The sequence below is a fragment of the Grammomys surdaster genome, unplaced genomic scaffold (assembly GCF_004785775.1).
Source record: "Grammomys surdaster isolate TR1022 unplaced genomic scaffold, NIH_TR_1.0 140, whole genome shotgun sequence".
Taxonomy (NCBI): Eukaryota; Metazoa; Chordata; class Mammalia; order Rodentia; family Muridae; genus Grammomys; species Grammomys surdaster.
Window position 1 is genome coordinate 2,758,585 of NW_021604598.1, and position 18,472 is coordinate 2,777,056.

The 18,472-nt window shown below is 48.5% G+C and overlaps 1 protein-coding gene across 4 annotated transcripts in view; it reads right to left on the reverse strand.

Annotated features, from left to right (window-relative positions):
- Positions 1–18,472, reverse strand: part of Kank2 (KN motif and ankyrin repeat domains 2) — a 29,063-nt gene that overhangs the window by 5,228 nt on the left and 5,363 nt on the right. For all 4 annotated transcript variants that reach the window (XM_028763780.1, XM_028763783.1, XM_028763781.1 and 1 more), the window contains exons 4-9: positions 8,581–8,739; positions 8,388–8,490; positions 7,670–7,906; positions 3,881–3,968; positions 3,220–3,439; positions 1,541–1,683 (exon numbers count right to left, since the gene is read on the reverse strand). In XM_028763780.1, coding sequence (XP_028619613.1) covers positions 1,541–1,683; positions 3,220–3,439; positions 3,881–3,968; positions 7,670–7,906; positions 8,388–8,490; positions 8,581–8,739 — 950 coding nt within the window. The remainder of the gene's footprint in view (positions 1–1,540; positions 1,684–3,219; positions 3,440–3,880; positions 3,969–7,669; positions 7,907–8,387; positions 8,491–8,580; positions 8,740–18,472) is intronic.

An 18,472-nucleotide genomic window follows, 5' to 3' on the forward strand; every position in this document is an offset into this window, starting at 1 on the left:
GGCAGAGAGGCAGAGAGGCAGAGAGGCAGAGAGGCAGAGAGGCAGAGGCAGGTGGATCTCTGAATTGCTGGCCAGCCTGATCTACATAGCAGCTAGGACTACATAAACAAAACAAGCAAAAAATAATAAACAGAACTTTAAAAAGGGGGGGGAGGTATGGCACTTACCTAGCAGGTGCGGGGGCCCAGGCTCAATCATTACTCTTCCAACAGTAATAAATAATAAAGCTTAGCAGAATGATGACTTATGCCTATATTCTCAGCTCTCAAGGCCAGCCTGGATTACATAGTGAGTTCCAGGACAGAGAGAGCTACACAGAAAAACTGTTTCAAAAAAGCCAAACCAAACAACCAAATAAATAAATAGGGGTGAGGCATGATGGTGCATGCCACGATGGTAAACGCCTTTAATCTCAGCACTCGGGAGACAGGCGGATTTCTGGGGTACACTGTAAGGCACTGTCTCAAAAAGAAAGGTAGGGCCGGGTAGTAGTGGCACACGCCTTTAATCCCAGCATTTGGGAGGCAGAGGCAGGTGGATTTCTGAGTTCGAGGCCAGCCTGGTCTACAGAGTGAGTTCCAGGACAGCCCGGGCTATAAAGAGAAATCCTGTCTCGAAAAAACAAAACAAAACAAAAAAAGGAAAAGAAAAGAGAAAGAAAAAGAAAAAGAAAAAGAAAAGAGAAGAAAGGTAGGTAAAGGACCCAAGTTCCATCCAGAGAAAGAGGCACAACCAGGTTGGGTGTAGCTTGTGATCCCAGCCCTGGGGAGGCAGAGGCAGGAGGATCCTAGATAGTCAGTCTATGTGAGCCCTAGATTTAGTGAGAAACATGTCTTAACATGCTGGTCCTCTGGCCTACACACGCACACGCACGAATGAACCCACTCAACATACACCAGCTCTCTGGAGCCCTTGCTCTAAGGCTGAATCACTCAGGTTCAGATATCAGCTCCTTGACTTGAGTCTTTTTTGTTTGTTTGTCCTCACCCCCCCCTCCCTTCTCCCTCTAGCTCAGGCCCCACTCCCACAGGGCCAAAGGTATTTATTTATTTATTTATTTATTTATTTATTAAATGTAACTACACTGTAGCTGTCTTCAGACACCCCATAAGAGGGCATCAGATCTCATTACAGATAGTTGGGAGCCACCATGTGGTTGTTGGGATTTGAACTCATGACCTCCAGAAGAGCAGTCAGTGCTGTTAACTGCTGAGCCATCTTATCAGCCCCTTACCTTTAGTCTTGAAGAAATAATCCTGCTGCTTTGAGTCTCAATACCCAACTATAGAGTGACAGCTGTTCTCATGAACATAGAATGTTATCACAACCTGGCTTTGCCCACAGTCTGGAGTTAACAAAGGAGCAGGTGGGGTGGCTCAGTGGATAAAGGTACTTGCCACCAAGCCTGATGACCTGAGTTTAATCCCTGGGGCCCACATGTCAGTAGGAGTAAACTGAGTCTCAGAAAGTGTCCCTAGGCCTTCAAACCCATTCCTAGTAAATGAATTAGATAAATAAAGGCACACTGCAGCCCCCGTACCTGGCTAGCTCTGGCATTGACATTCCCAAGCCGGAAGAGCTGGAGGATGGTCTCAATGTCATCCTGGGTCTTCAGGGTGGCCAGAGCAGTGAGCATAATAGGGCTGTAGCCAGCACGGTTCAGCTTGTCTACCTGACAGACACCTGTGTGGGGAGGGGAGAGATAGGGTGAGCATGAGCCTCTGCCATCAGACTAAAGGCTGGCCCACCACAGTGAGCACTGGGGATTGTGCCCCTCCCTCTGTTTAGGATAGCGGAGTAGGTCTCTATGTACTTGTTCACACGCTGTGGAGTCCAGAGAGTGTCTTCAGGAGCCAGGTACCTTGGTTTGTGTCTCCTTTTGTTTGTTCTCTCTTTAAAAAACATTACTTTAAAAAGAGATTTTGTATGTTTTAACTTGTGTGTCTGTGTAGTCCCTATGAGGGTGTTATAGGTAGATTATAGGCAGCTGTGGGTGCTGGGAACTACCCCATGAGAGTAGGACCCACTTCTAACCACTGCCTAAACTACCTTCTCCATCTATTTAGTTAGTTGGGGTAGGAACAGCTGCCCTGGCATCTTGTGGAAATCAGAGGACAGCTTGCAGCAGCTGGGTCTCTCTAGCCACCGTGTGGGCCCCAGGATCGAACTCAGGTTGTCAGGCTTGGCGGCAAGCGTTATTACCCACTGAGCCATCTTGATGCCGTCTTAAGAAACGTTGTGTGTGTTTAGTCTGTTGTATGTATACAAGGAGGTCAGAAGTCAGTGCCACACATCTTCCTTAACTGCTCTTCACCTTATCCTTGACATGAGATCTGTCACTGAACTGTCGATGGCAGCCAGCAAACTCCAGGACTCTCCTGTCTCCAACCCCTCACTCTCAAGGACCAGGTTTATAGGCGCGTGACTTCACCCATGCCTAGATTTGTTTTGTTTTCTTTTCATCTTGGGTGTTGGGGACCCGAACCATGGCCATGCTGGCAGGAAAAGCACATTACCCATTGCACCATCTCCCTAGCTACCAGATTTTTCTTTTCTTTCTTTTTGTAGCCAATCTCTTCTTATCCTGGCACTTGCTAAGCAGGCTCTGCCTCCCTCACAGACTGGGAGTCTGTCTACTTCATAAGACCAGGGAAGACAGGTTTCTTCTTCCCTGACTGAAAACCATGTCCACTGTCCAATCCCCAGCTCCAGGCCACGGCCTTCCCTCTCACAAGGGCTTTGGAAACAGAGTATCCATAACACAGTGAAAGTATCCATCACACTGGTACCCTCAGTGACTATACCAGTGCCCTGGTGTCTAGTCAGAATTCATTATACTGCTAAGGAGAAGACTGAGTCTTCCCAGCACACTGTAAGGGCACAGCCTTACAATTCTGTTCCACTAGACTGGCTACATTGCTCTATCAGACTAGGAGACAGAGCTTCCTTCATCAGACAAAGCCTCTGTCATCTGTCACTGAAGGGCACACTCTCTTCTATCCAACTTAGAAGGTGTATTGCCTCTATTACATCAAGAGAGTGGAAGCTCCCTCAGACAGTGCCTCCCCCATCAGAATGAAAAGCTGTAATCCCTGTCCACCAACCCTCCATCAGATTGTGAAGGGAGCTTTAGACCAGGAAGGCAGCAACTCTCTCCTGAGCTTGGGAAGACACGCTTCCCCCATCAGACTATCAAGCTGGTCCTGCCTGGAGGCTTACCACTGTCCAGCAACTGCCGCACCACAGGGAAGTTGGCATGTGATACAGAGTAGTGCAGGGCAGTGTTACCATTGCTGTCAGCAATGTTGACCACGTAGTCCAGCAGGCGGGCAGACATGGCCCTGAAGGTGACCAGATGTCGCCGCACAAGCTCAGGGTGTGCATCGCTGCGGCAGGCCAGGCGCAGCCACTCCTGAAGCACTGTGGTATAGGCCACTTTCTGCAGAGACAGCAGGGGTGGGGAGTGAGGACTAGGACCACCATCCTGAAGCTCCTGTGACTGGCCAAGGTAGCACCTGTCTGATCCCAGCACTCAGGAGCCCAGGGAAAGAAAATTCAGAGTTCAAGTCAAGCTACACTCTAAAACAATTATAAATAACCCCTAAAATGTTCACTTGCCCCCTTAGACTCTAACACAATTATAGACAGCTCCTAAAATGAAAGTATAGTATCTCCTGAACATCCCAAAGATAAGAACATGAAGCCAGGGTGTCTCCAGGTAGCAGTGGACCCCACCACAATCCTAGGGCTCATGCTCCACCCACTTAAGCCCCACCCACCATCAAGCTAGACCCTTGGTGTCTGGGTTGGCACTAAGTAGGTGCAGAGACACCCTGAGGCGGGGGTATGGTGTGGGAATGTGCCCAGGGGTACTCTGTACCAGTTCTCGCTCCGTGAGGGCATTTGGGTTCTCCAAGTATTTCTCCAGGGCCAAGCAGGCTGATATGAGGTCAGGGCTCAGATCCATCCTGCCAGAAACAGAAGAGGAGTGAGATTATGTTGCTTTACTTTCTAAAAATTTACTAATTTATTAAATTTTTTTTTGATTTTTCGAGACAGGGTACTCTGTAGACCAGGCTGGCCTCGAACTCAGAAATCCACCTGCCTCTGCCTCCCAAGCGCTGGGATTAAAGGCATGCGCCACCACCGCCTGGCCTAAAGATTTTTATTTTATTTTACTTTTTTGTTTTTTTGAGACAGGGTTTCTTTGTGTAGCTTTAGCTGCTCTGAAACTCACTCTGTAGACCAGGCTGGCCTTGAACTCAGAGATTCCCCTGCCTCTGCCTCCTGAGATTAAAGACATGTGTATGCATCATCACTGCCCAGAATTCTTTTAAATCATTTTCTTAAAAATTTATTTTAACCTGCATTGGTGTTTCGCTTATACAATTATAAGCAATGTATGATTATAATATACAATTATATATGTCTATAGATCCCCTGGAACTAACATTACAGTCAGCTATGAACTACTATGTGGGGCTGGACTTGAACCTGGGTCCTCTGGAAGAGCAGGCAGCTCTCTTAGCTCCTGAGCCGTCTCTCCAGCCCCTTTATCTATGTTTGAAGGTTTATGTTTAAGGGTGGAGAGATGGCTCAGTAATGAAGAGCACCTTTTTCTCTAAAAGGTGTGGGTTTGGTTCCTAGCACCCACTCCAGTCCCAGGGGATCCCTTTTTGATTTCTATGGGCACCAGGTAAACATGTGGTGCACATACCTACCTGCACGCAAAACACTCATATGTACAAAATAAAATAAACCAATCTGTCATGGATTGAATATGCTTGGCCCAGGGAGTGGCACTATTTGGAGGTGTGGCCTTGTTGGAGTAGGTGTGTCACTGTGGGCGTGGGCTCTAATACGCTAGTCCTAGCTGCTTGGAAGACTGGCTTCCACTAGCAGGCTTCAGATGAAGATGTAGAACTCTCAGCTCCTCCTGCACTGTGCCTGCCTGGATGCTGCCATGTTCCCACCTTGATGATAATGGACTGAACCTCTGAACCTGTAAGCCAGCCCCAATGAAATGTATCCTTATAAGACTTGCCTTGGTGATGGTGTCTGCTCACAGCAGCAAAACTCTAACTAAGACAAAATCTAAAAAGTTTATGTTAATATACGTGTGTCTGTGCACCTGACTGCAAGTTCCTGAGGCGGGGATAGTCCCCGGAGCTGCAGTTATAGGCAGTTATGAGCTACCCAACATGGGTGTTCCTCATTTCATCCTCTTCCCCAACATGGGTGTTCCTCATTTCATCCTCTTCCCCAACATGGGTGTTCCTCATTTCATCCTCCTCCCCAACACCATCATCATCATCATTTTGGATTTGAAAAACAAAACAAAACAAAAACAAAAAACAACAGAGTTTTTCTATGTAGCCCTGGCTGTCCTGGAACTCATTCTGTAGACCAGGCTGGCCTTGAATTCAAAGATCTCTGTCTGCCTCTGCCCCTCCTCTCCCCGCACTGAGATTTAAAGGTTCGCCACCACCTCCTGTTATCATTATCTTTTTAAAGATTAATTTATTTTTGGTCAACCCTGAAAATATACATACAGGCAGCATTATACAGACTGAACAGGTTATACTGAGAAATATAGAGGTATACACATATATGCATGCAGTGACAATTAGTAAAAAAAAAAAGAAAAGAAAGAGAGCAGAACAGCATATATGGGAAGAGAAAGGAAGAAATGTTATCAGATTGTAAACTAGAAAAAGATTTATTCATTGTTATTTTATGTGTATGGGTGTTTTGCCTGCATGTCTGTCTGTCCGTGCACCATGTGTGCCCTATTGAAGAGGCCAGAGACGGTGTTGGATCCCCTGAGTTACACATGATTGTGAGCAGTCACATTGTTGTTTAATAGTTTCCTCTAAGACTGAAACATTCCATTCTGTGGGACACTCCATAAGCAGAAAGCAAACAACTCAAAGAAGCTTCAGGAAGTCCCTGAAACATATCAGATTCACTATGTCTTTTCCTTCCACAGTAAACAATGAAAGCTGAGAGTCCCCACAGAGGAAGAGAAGCTGAGCTGTGGAGAAGACTCTTAAAACAGACAAGCTGCCTGGAAAAGGTTTAGACTAGAGTCCCTCAGAAAGGACACTCTCCAGTCTGTTAAGCTGTCTGCAGGGTGTGCAGTGAGCTCCAGGGTCCCAGCTTTGTGAGCTGTAGTTCATGCTGGGGTTTGCCTTAGTGATGCAGCTAGCTATGTGTGAGTCACTTCTGATTCTTTAAGTAGCCCTTCATATTCCTGTAAGTAACCCCAATAAAACTCCCTGGTTGACCAAGTTGGACTTTGGTGGTATCTGTACTTTTATCTGTCATGGACTTCCTAGCTGGGGTTTAATGTGTCTTCCCAGAAAATGTTTTGTCTCACAACACATATGGGTGCTGAGAATTGAACCTAGGTCCTCTGGAAGAGCAGTGAGCCACCATCTGAGAGCCCTCTCCCAATTTGTTGAGACATGGTCTCATGTGTCCTAGGATAGCTTCAAATCCACTAGAGTACATTCATTGCCAGGGCTGGTGGACTTGACTGGAACTCCCAACTACTTGAAGGTAGAGGCAAGAGGCCTGCAGGTTCAAGGCCAGCCTGGCTTACAATGAGTCAAAGGCTAGCATGGGCAACTTGGCAATTCTACAGAGAAAGTACAGAGAGTTGGAGATGGGCACAAGGTTCATTTGTTAGATTGCCTAATAGGCATGACGCCCTGAGTTCCAGCCCCAGCACCCCGTAAACTAGGCTGGGTACACCTGTTCGTAATCCTAACACGCAGGAACTGGATGGAGGTAGTAGGACTGCATGTTCAAGGCAGCCTATGCTATAGAGTGAGCTCAAGGCTAGTCTGGGCAACTCAATAAGACCTTATCTCAAAATAAAAAGGGAGTGGGTAGGAAGATGGCTCAGTAGACAGGGACTTGTTGTGCCAGAGCGAGGGCAGGAATCCACATTCCTAGAACCCACGGAAATTCCAGGTGGGTATGTGGAAGGGAACTGCAAACCCAGCATGCGGGTGAAAGACACAGGTAATCTGCAGAACAAGCCAGCAAGCTAAGCTGCATTGCACAGTCACCTGGGGTCAGGGAGAGATGCTGACTGAATAGATACAGGTACAGTGATGGCCACACAGACACTGGGTGCCAGTCTTGGGCATTCCCATGTACACATATGTGCAGATGTACCTACACAAACACCTGCACCCACATCACAAACACGGACACAAAAAACATAGCCCCATGTGCACACACACACACAGTACACACATCCACACTTCACATACACAAACATAAAAAGAAAGATAAGGAAACAACACAGACTTCCCATGCACATATACCCATATGCATCCACAAACACGTATGCATACATATGACATGTACCCATGAGCCAGAGGCAGGCAGAGCTCTAAGTTTGAGGCTATCCTGGTCTACTTAATGAGTTCCAAGCCAGTCAGGGCTCAAAGTGAGACCCTGTCTCAAAAGAGAAGAAAACACTCAGGTCAGGTGAGATGCTCAAAAATCAAGTGCTCCTTGTCAGTAGAGTGACTGACAGGAATTCCCGGCTGACTAACCTGAGTGACTGACAGGAAGCCTGCATGGCCGGAGCCCAGGCAGCAGCGGATGAGCTATCCTTCACCCTGTCCAATACCATCCCACCCAGAGAACTGACCGAATTTCCTCCTCAGGGTCGGATCCTGATGCCGCCTCAGCTGCAGGCATGCCCTGGGATTCCTGGGAGAGCTGGCACCCCTCCAGACTGGTCTTGGCCACTGCAGCCCCTGGAGGCCTGAGCTGTGGGTGGTCAGCTGGGCTCAGAGTCCTTGCCGGTGGCTCTGGGCCCTCGTTCTCTGTGCTCTCATGTTCGGAGTTTTCTGCTGTGCTGGAGTCTTCCGAGGAGGACTCATACCTAAAGGGGCCAGGGAAGGACACTGATTAGGATGTGTGTAGGAGAGACTGCTGTGACCTCTCGTCCTTAGTTTCTCTACATTTCAGACTGGGGATGAAGGACGTCACATGTTAGGTTAAGTGGGTGTCTGATATCCACACCCAGCCCCTCACTGGGGGATTCAACAGCCCACAGTCCTCCATTTCTACCCATGCCACACTGCAACCGTCACGGCCTCCGCTGGATCTGCAGTCAGTGCTGTTTGAGGGCACAGTTGGCCTGCGCAGGCTCCAGAGCCACTGAAGGAGTCTCAGCAAGGTGCACATGTTCCTTTACTTCAGATTCTATCCTATATTCCTTATGCTTTGATGCAAGGGATTAACTGTGAGGGCCTGCCTGATCGCAGCTCTCGGCAGCAGGCAAGCTCAGGCCCCCTGTTCATAAGAGTCAGTATTACAGTATGAAGGACTTAAGAGTCACCGGGGGCTGGAGATTCACTCACCCGCCATTGACTCCCACAAACTGGAGGTTCCTCTGGTGGACTTCAGGGTCTATAGGGTCCTCTTTCCTCTTCATGATAGACTGGACCCCCACGGAGGCTCTGCCTAAGAGAGACCATGTGGTGTAAGTGACCTGTGATTCTGAGTCCACTGTGGATGACTGGGGTCCCGTGTCCCTCACAGATGTCTGCTGACCTGCTCCCTCAGCCACTTGTGAGTCCTGCGATGCTGCTGGCCTGGTGGGCTTCCTGTCAGTGGTGTCCTGGGTAGCCGGGGCAGGGTTCTCAGGCTGTATTGTCGAGTCTGCAGCAGGGTGTGTGCTAGAGGAAGGCTCTGCAGGAGACTGCGGAACACCTGGCAAGACAAGAGCCCCACACACTCAGAGCCACACCTTCATTCACTAAATATATACATGTAATTAAAAACTTTGGCCACAGCTGAGCACTGGTGGCACATACTTTTAATCCCAGAACTTGGGAGGCAGAGGCAGAAGTGTCTCTGTAAGTTCGAGGCCAGCCTGGTCAACCAGTGAGTTCCAGGACAACCAGGGCTACACAGAGAAACCCTGTCTCGAAAAACCAAAAAAAAAAAAAAAAAAAGATACACACACACACATATATATTCTCCAAGACCCTGTATAGCTTAGACTGGCCCAGATCTCACTCATCCCATGGCTCAGGGTGTCCTTGGATTTGTGGTCATTTGCCTGCCTCTGCCTCCTTGGCGCTAAGTTTAGGGACATGTACCACCATACCTTTGAAAAACTTTGCATTTATAAACTATTTTAAAAACTGGGACATAGTTCAGTGATAAGTGCTTGCCTAGAATCCCCAGTGAGGGGCTGGGGCGTGGCTTGGAGGCGTGGCTGGGGCGTGGCTTGGTGGTAGAGCACTTGTCTAGAGTGTGAGGCTTTCGATTCCAATCTCAGCACTACAACCAATCAACCAAGCCAATCAAAACCCTGCTCTGCCAAAATTTTACTTGGAGAAGATAAGCGTGCAGTAGGTTAGGTGCTGTGGTGCAGGCCTCTAATCCCAGCACTGGAGAGGCAGGGGCGGGGGCAGGGGCGGGGGCTCTCTGAGGCTGACATCAGGTTGGTCTACACAGCAAGCTCCAGGCCAGTCAAGGCTCCGTAGCCAGACTGTCTCGATTAAAAAGAAGTAAGCTCTGGAGATGGTCAACTGCAGACCATTGTCAATACGAGATTCCTGCTGCTGCGGTGGCCACCAAGACGGCGTTCCCAGCAAGGAGGAGAAAGGCGTTTGCTGTACAGGCCGACAACCTGGCTTCCGTGAACGAGCACTGCTCTCTCCACGCAGCCCCCACCCCCACGTAACACACACGTAAGGGGGCACCTCTACCACGAGTATCATTATTCTAAGTTTTAACATTTTTTAATGTGTGCATATGTATGTGTTGCCTGAATGTCTGTCTGTCTATGCACCATGTGCATCCTGGTGCCTGCATAGAAGAGAAACAGCATCCATTAGTTTCTTTGGAACGGGATGGTGTGAGCCATCATCTGGGTACTGGGAATTGAACCTGGGCCTCTGCAAGAGCAGCCGGTGCTTTTAACTGCTGTCCCCATCTCTCAGCACTTTATTTTTGTTTTTTTCTTTTTTCAGAGAAGGTCTTATGGTGTAACCTGGGTGGCCTAGAACTCACTACATGACCACGCTAGCACCCAAATCAGAGAGTGTCTGGCCTCTGTCTCAGGAGTGTTGAGATCACCCAACACCCGTGATCTCTTGGGCCCAGTCTCCAAGGACGTGCAGTACCCAAGCCTCAAGTGTGGTCTCAGTGCACTTCCACTTCACCTTGCTGGCTGTGGCCTCCTCCTCCTGCTGAAGCTCTGTGTCCCTCCTTCCTTACGGCATCTGCTTCCTGCTATGAGGAGAGCTTCGCTGAGGGCCCAGGAGTGGAAGTTCTCTTTAATCATTACTTTTTTTTTTTTAAATCTAAGTTTTTTTTTTTGGGAGAGGGTCTCAATTTTTAAACCCTGGCTGCCCTGATTCTTGGGGGGGGGGGGCCGGCCCCAGTTTTTTAAACACTAGAATTAAAGGTAGGAGCTACTACCACTAACTTTTGGGTTTTTTTTTTCTTTCTTTTTTTTTGTAACAGAAGCAATTCACTGCTTCCTGAAGTTCCTGGGACCTCCTCGAGTTCTGCCAGGAGCTTTAAGTGCTTTCTCTACACAGGCTGAGTGTGGACAGGACAGGGTGGGGTGGGACACTTGGCTACAAACCTGTCCAAAAGCAGTATAGTCCGGGGTGTGGTGATCCCAGCTGACAGAGAACTGAATTTACTTTGTGAACCAGGAGCCAGTGCTGGGTGTGTCAAACTTCTCATTTACTATTTATTATCATTGTTTTGTGTTCCTGAAGATGGAACCCAGGTTCTGTACACTACTGCAGTATTCTTTTTTTTGTTTTGTTTTGTTTTGTTTTGGTTTTTCAAGACAGGGTTTCTCTGTGTAGCCCTGGCTGTCCTGGAACTCACTCTGTAGACCAGGCTGGCCTCGAACTCAGAGATTCCCCTGCCTCTGCCTCCCAAGTGCTGGGATTAAAGGCGTGTGCCACCACTGCCCGGCTAATTTTTTCTTTTCTTTTTCTCTTTTTTTCTTTCTACTGCAGTATTCTTTTTTTTTTTTTTTTTTTTTTTTTTTGGTTTTTCGAGACAGGGTTTCTCTGTATAGCCCTGGCTGTCCTGGAACTCACTCTGTAGACCGGGCTGGCCTCGAACTCAGAAATCCGCCTGCCTCTGCCTCCCAAGTGCTGGGATTAAAGGCGTGCGCCACCACCGCCCGGCTCTACTGCAGTATTCTTAACTGAGCTCTGGTTCTGGCTTGCTCGAGAGTCTTATGTAGCCCAGGCTGGCCTTGAACTCACTGCCCTCTACTTTCCAAGTTCTGTGACAGAACTCAGCACTTCCTGCATTCTGAGCCTGCATCCTCAGAATTACATCTTCAGGCTTTGGCTGGTGTTGTTTTGTGGGTCTTTCTCTATAGCTCAGGCTGGCCTTGTGCTGGAGAGCCTCCTGCCTCAGTCATGGGTGCTAGGATAGCAGGCATTCCCCACTATGCCTGGCTTAGAGCTCCAGACTTTAAATGCTAGAGGCTGGAGGGCTGGCAGGACAGCTCAGTGGGTAAGGGAACTTCCCTGGCGACCTGAGTTCATCTGTGTGTAAGCTGGACATAGTGGTAGAAGTCTGCAATTCCAGGGTTCCTATGGCAAGATGGGGAAACCACTGGAAGCCCATGGGCTAGCCTGGGGAACCAGCAGCAAATGAGAGAAGCAGAAGGTGAGGACCAGCGTCTGACATTGGCACGCCTTCAGTAGTAACATGCTTGCCTCCTCCAAACAAACTATGCGCCTCAAGAATAAAAACAGGAATAACAGTAAACCTGTTAAAGTCTGTGTGCTGGCTCATCCCTATAATCCAGGCTCCAGGATAGAAGTCTGAGGCAAGAGAACATGGACGAGTCCAGCCTACATGTAAATGTGTGTGTGTGTATATATACATATGTATACACATACACACACATACACACACACACACGTATGTATATGTGCAAGAGCCCATGTGAAGAAGAGAAAGAAGACAAACAAACAAACAAACAAATAAACAAACTCGGCTTAAAAGGTTCCTTCCAGCCCCAGCAGGGTGTTCACATGTTGAAATAGCATCAGGTGGTGGCACACGCCTTTAGTCCAAACACTCAGGAGGTAGACACAGATGGGTCTCTGAGTTTGATGCCAGCCTAGTCTACACACTGACTTCTAGGACCACCAGGGCTACTCAGACAAACACTGTTTTGGAAAAAACAAGCCAAAGCAAAACAAAAACAACAGCAGCAACAGCAGGCCTACAGTGGTGGGTACCTCGGCACTCTGAATCCATGCATTCAAACAGCTTCAGGTCAAAAATAACAGCAGGAAAAAAATCTTTTCTAGGGCCAGCAAGAGGGCTCAAAGGGTAAAGGTGCTTGCTGCCAAGCCTGACTCCTCAAAGTTAGCCTCTGACACTCCCCTTCCCCCAGTAAATAAAAATGTAACAATTTTTAAAAAACCGCCTTGTGCCTTGGTGAGCACAGCACCTGCAGTGCAAGCCTTAGGATCTGAATTCAAATCCCCAAACCCTGGCATGTTTGTCTGTGATCCCGGGACAGCATGGAGACTTCTTAGAACCCTAGGTCGGCCAGCAGGGGAGTGAAAGGAGCAAACAAAACACTCCATCTCAAACCAGTCTCTGTGGGTGCACTGACTGCCACACACGACGCTCACATGTGCTCAGCACCCCCACCTCCCACCCCTTTCTCCAGGCCTGCCTCCCTGCCACCTGGGAGGTTGTCCAGGAGAATGACAGGTCAAAGGTCTGCCCCAGCTAAGGTGAGTTTGAAGCTAACCTGCACAAGACTTTATCTAAGAGAAAAACAAAGGGGCTGGTGTGATGACTCAGCAGATTAGCCACAAGAACGGACAGCCTGAATTCAGATTCTCAGACCCATGGAGAAACAGCTAGACACAGGTCTGGCAAGGTGGCTCAGTCGGTAAAGGAGTTTGCTGCCAAGGCTGGTGACCTGAGTTTGATCCTTAGGACCCACAATGTGGAAGAAGAGAACACACACACCCAAACTGCCCACTAACCGCCACACAAATACCCCCATCACCCTTAAATTAATAGAGGTAATAAAATACGGGGGCAGGCACTCAGCAGCATGGCTCTTGCCTGGCTTGCAAGATGTCCACAGCCCTGTCCCAGCACTGGAGTGTAAAAAAAAAAAAAAAAAAATTAAAGTGGAAAAAACAAGAAACAGAAAGAGAATCTTGTTTTTCTGAAACACAAGACCATTTAAGGAAATCAGGCAGGCACAGGGCATGTTTTCCAGGGACACAGAATATCTAAATTAGCTGCTGAAGGTGCTGGAACGTTATTAAAGGATAGGACGGCCTGGGGCGGTGGCACATGCCTGAGGGCCCAGGGAATGGAGAGGGTGAGGCAGGAGGATTGCTTGGTAGCCAGCCAGGGAAGCACAGAGAAACATCATCTTCAAAAAGCAAAATACAGGCCAGGCGAGATGGGTCAGTGAAGAAAGGAGCTTGCTGCTAAGTGGCTGGCTTGCGTTTGATTGCGGGGATTCACATGGTGGGAGACATGTCTCCCCAAAGCTGTGCTCGGACACTCACATGTGCCGTACACACACCCAGAACAAAGAAACACATTTGTAAGGAATTCAAGAGGGGATAAAGTATGTTGTCCAAGCATGGCAGTGTGCATCTGTGACCCCAGCGCGCTGGGGAGGCAGAAAAGGACGATCAGGAGTTTGAGGCGGAGGTAGCTTGCAGTACAAGGGAAAGTCCCTGTTTCAGAAAACTAAAAAAACAGACCAGAAGAAAAATAAAAAACATATATAATGACTCGATTGAGATGAAAGCTGTAATTAAAAAACAGGTGAGCCGGACTCAGTGAGACTGTACACACCATGCTGTTGGACAATGTGTCGATATGTTTTCTAAGATTTATTTTTAATCAAGAGTGTGCCTGGGGAGGCTTCAGGGGATTGGGAGTCACAGGTGGGTGTGAGCCTCCTGATGCGGCTGCTGAGGCAAACGGGTCCTCTGCAGGAGCTGTAAGGGCTTTTAACTTCGGGCCATCTCTCCAGTCCTTGGTTTTGGTTTATTTGTATTTTTGAGGCAGGGTCTTATGTACCCCAGGCTGCCCTTTAGTTCTCTCTTAAAGTACAGTAAACACAGGAGAAGTAAAAAGAACTTCCTCTTTTTCCCCCCTTTTTTACTTTCTGTGTTTCTTTTTTTCTCTTTTGTTGTTGTTGTTTTGTTTTTCGAGACAGGGTTTCTCTGTGTAGCCCTGGCTGTCCTGGAACTCATTCTGTAGACCAGGCTGGCTCAAACTCAGAAATCCGCCGGCCTCTGCCTCCCAAGTGCTGGGACTAAAGGTGTGCACCACCACTGCCCGGCTTTTACTTTTTGTTTTTGTTTTTTTTTGTTTTGCATCCTCAAACTGATGATGCTTTCTGCCTCCAACTCCACAAGCATTCTCCAGTCAAGATGGCCCAAGTGCGTGTTTACTCTAAATTCTTTCTTTTCCTTTCCGTTCTCTATCAAGATGGCATCTTGCTATGTAGCCCTAGAACTACCTAGGACTCAAAAAAATCCCCCTGCCTCCGTCTCCCAAGTGCAGGAATGCGCTTGGTAGGTACATGCACTACCATGCTTGGTGCCTTTGCATTTTTATGTGGCTGGGGAAAATCAAAAGGAAAACATGAAAAACATAGGGCCAGGGCCCAGCCCAAGAGCAGATTGTTTGCCCAGGATGCACGAGGCCCTGGGTTTCATTGCAGCTGAAAAAATAAATAAAATCAACCAAAACAATAATTTCCACCAGCTTTGTGGTGCCAGGTATTAAAAACATACTTTTCTTTTATGCATTTGAAAAATTCGGGCTGGCTATGGTGGCTCAAGCCTGAGGGCCCAGTTTGGGCAAGCCAGATAGAGGAAAGGCAACAAGAGCAGCCTGGGCTACAAAATGAACAAAGGACTGAAGCTGGGGTGGGAGAACATGTGTGAGCTGCTGCAGGCTGTGGAACCATCCCTGGCAGCCTATAAAGCAGGCATGGTGGCTCGCTCCTGTACCCAGCACTCAAGGGGAAGAGGACTGGGGATTAGGAGTTCAAGGTTATCTTGGGCTACCTGAAACACTAAAGTAATTTAGTTTAAAAGTAATTTAAAAGTATTTAGTTTAAAGTAATTTAGAGCATGGCCCGAGGTGGAATGCTGGCCTGGCATGTGTGGGGCATGGAAGCCAAGGGCAGGAGCTGTGCTGGTTATATACGTCTGCAATCCCAACACTCACAGAAGCTAAGGCTGCAGCATGACCATGAGTTCCAGGCTAGCCTGGACTAGAGGGGGACCCTATCTCAGCAAAACAGAACAAACAAAAATCTAGAAAGCAGCTACACCTAGGTTTCTGGTATTCTAGATTTTTCTGTACTTTCCAGTTCTACAAAGACAATAAATTACTTTTTTGTTGCTTGAGTCTGGGTCTTGCTTGAGCCACAGCCTTGGCTGTTCTGGAGCTCACTATGTAGACCAGGCTGGCCTCAAACTTAAAGACCTAATTGTCACTCTGATTAAAGGAGTGTTGCCACCACACTTGGCTGTAAGATTTGTTTGTGCATGTTGTTGTTGTGTGTGTGTGTACAGGACTACAAGTCTTTCAGTCCACCTTGCCTACCTCTTTCAAGCCTGGGCATGTGTGTGTTTGTGGAGGTGGGGGCTTCCCCAACTCTTCAGCTGGAGAAAGTAAATTCCTGTCCTGCTTAGAAACATAGCTCTCACTAGATGCTAAAGAGGTCACTTCCCCTGCCTCTTCCTCCAAGGAGTGCTCCATGATATACCATCAGGCCTACCAACCTCCGCAGACATGATGTGATGCCGTCAGCCGAACACCATCATAGTTCGTTTCCAACACTGCACTGCCCCAGCTCAGGAGTCTGTGGCACTCACTCTTGGGTGCTTAGATTCCCCCAGCACCTCACTCTTTGCCCTCTACCTTTTTTTCTTTTTCTTTTAAAAAAGATTTATTATTTATTTATTTTATGTATGTGAATACACTGTCACTCTCTTTAGACACACCAGAAGAGGGCATCAGATCCCATTACAGATGGCTGTGAGCCACCATGTGGTTGCTGGGAATTGAACTCAGGACCTTTGCAAGAGCAGTCAGTCAGGGCTGTTAACCACTGAGCCATCTCTCCAGCCCACCCTCTACCTTCTAGATCATTCATCAGCCCAAGTTCTTCTTGACCCCAGGGCCTTGATCCTGGGCTGTGCCCTGGCCTGGAGCCTCCCATCGCTTCTCTGCCCACGAGGCTTTGCCAGCTCCATTACCTCCTATCTTAGCATTTGTTGTTTTGAGACTCTCTCTGAAGCCCAGGCTGGCCTTGAAGCTGAGGTGATCCCCGTTTCAGCTTCTTGAGTGCTGGGCTTGTAAGCTTGTGCTACCACACCAGAATATATTCAGTCAACAAACAGTACAGAGCCTAGAGCTGACTGGGAGCGTCCACAGCCAGACTACACAATGGGCTTCAGTGCCAGGGCCAGACCCTAGGCCTTCACAGGACTAGACACTGCTCCACCACTGGGCCACCCTCAGCCCCTCACTGGGGGAGTCTAGGCAGGGCCTCTATCAAGGGGGCCACACTCCAGCACAATGATCTGTCAGGGCACCCAATTTACAGGAGAGTGCTGCAGTTTGAGGAGGTTCGGGTGCTATGGGAGTAGACCACACAGAGTTGGAAAAGCATGCTCAAGATTACAAGGCACAGGGCGGCCATGTCCCCAGGGAACTGTCACCAGCCCTGCCCCGTTCCCCTCAGTTTTGATCTGAACACATATTTCTCATGTGGATACTTGGTCTCTCATATATTTTCTGAAGTTGTTTTTTTTTCTTTTAATTACACTTACTTCTGGGCATGCTGGTGCACACATCTTTAATTCTAATACTCCAGAGTCAGGTGGAACTCTATAAATCTGAGGGTAGCCTGGTCTACATATGAGACCCTGTCTCTAAAAATAAAAGTACATTTATTTATGTATTTATTTACTTAGTGGGGGAAGGGTGTGTGCCGTGGCTTAGTGCCTGTGTGAAGAGCAGAGGACAGCTTGTGTGTGGGGTTGCTTCTTTCCAATATGTGAGTCTCGGGGGAAGGCATGGTGGTGTGCACCTTCAATCCCAGAATTCGAGAGTCAGAGGCAGGTGAACTGGAGGCCAGCCTGGTCTCCTTGGTAAGTTCCAGGCCAACCAGTGATATACAGTGAGACCCTGTCCCAAAAAATAAACAAACAAAATGTGTGTCTGAGATCAGACTTGGTTGGCAGCAAGCACCTTTACCTGCTGGGCCATCTCACAGGCCCTGAGCAGGGACACTGGTAAGTATGATCTCTTGCTGTGTTCTCAGAACCTGTGACAATAAGCACTAAGCATCCGTTGAACAAGATGAAACAAATGAATATACTCCAGCTCCATCTAAGTGAGGCCAAGATACAGCAACAGGGAGTGCAGTGAGATATGAGGGAGGACTTTCACAGGCAGTGAACATAGCTTTGCCTCTATGTCCTGTGAGTAGAAGGCCCCATGACTGCCCTGAGAGGCATGTCTGGAATGGAGGGTGCTTCTCAAAGATTCCAAGGCTGTGCTGGGCGGACCCCTGGCCGGGGGCCAGAACCTCAGGGCTGGGTGTTTGGATGGACATGGAACAGAGGGGTGGTTTCCGTAGCTGGCCAGGAACAGGGAAGCAAGGAAACACAGCTGGGCCCTCGCCCTGCAGCCGGCTCGTTAGAGTCAGCAGGGCTCCGGCCAGCGTGACCTGGATCTGGGGGTGAGATGCAGGGTTCCTAGGTGCAGACTCTGGCACAGTGATTCCTGATACTAAGCCTCAGTTTCCCCAACTATAAGCAGAGTTGAAGTCGGGCATGGATTAAACACTCTGTAATCCCAGCTGCTTGGGGCTGAAGCAGGAGGATTGAGGGTTCAAGGCTAAGCCAGCCAAGGTCTCCTGATAGACAGTACTCATCGGAGAGATGGAGAGAAAAGGGAAGGGAAGGGCTCAAGGGTGGACCTCATGACACAGCAAGACTGTCTCAAATGCCACATACCCCAAAAGGAAAAGAAAACTTAAACCAAGCAACCTAAAGGAAACAAATCAGGTCAACCTGGTGTCAGCAGAAACAGCAAGCAGCACTGCTTGAGCGCTTACTGTATGCATTCGCTCCAGAACTATATGCTTCCAGAGCTGTAGGCTGTATCTGTTTTAGAGCAAGTCACAGGGAAGAAAATGGAGGCCCAGAGAGGTGGTGTCATTCAGCTGAGGTCACACAGTGATGGAAACCGAGGTATCTGGCTGTGGGCCCATCTTCCTCAGGCCCCCTTGGTGACACACTTAGTGCAGCAGCTGGCACCCCTTGGCCTGTCCCAAGACAGAACAGCTGTCACTAATCTTATGAATCATTCTGGCAGCTTCTGGGCAGCTGGTGATCTGTATCCAGCCTTTCCTGGCATGAGGACTCAG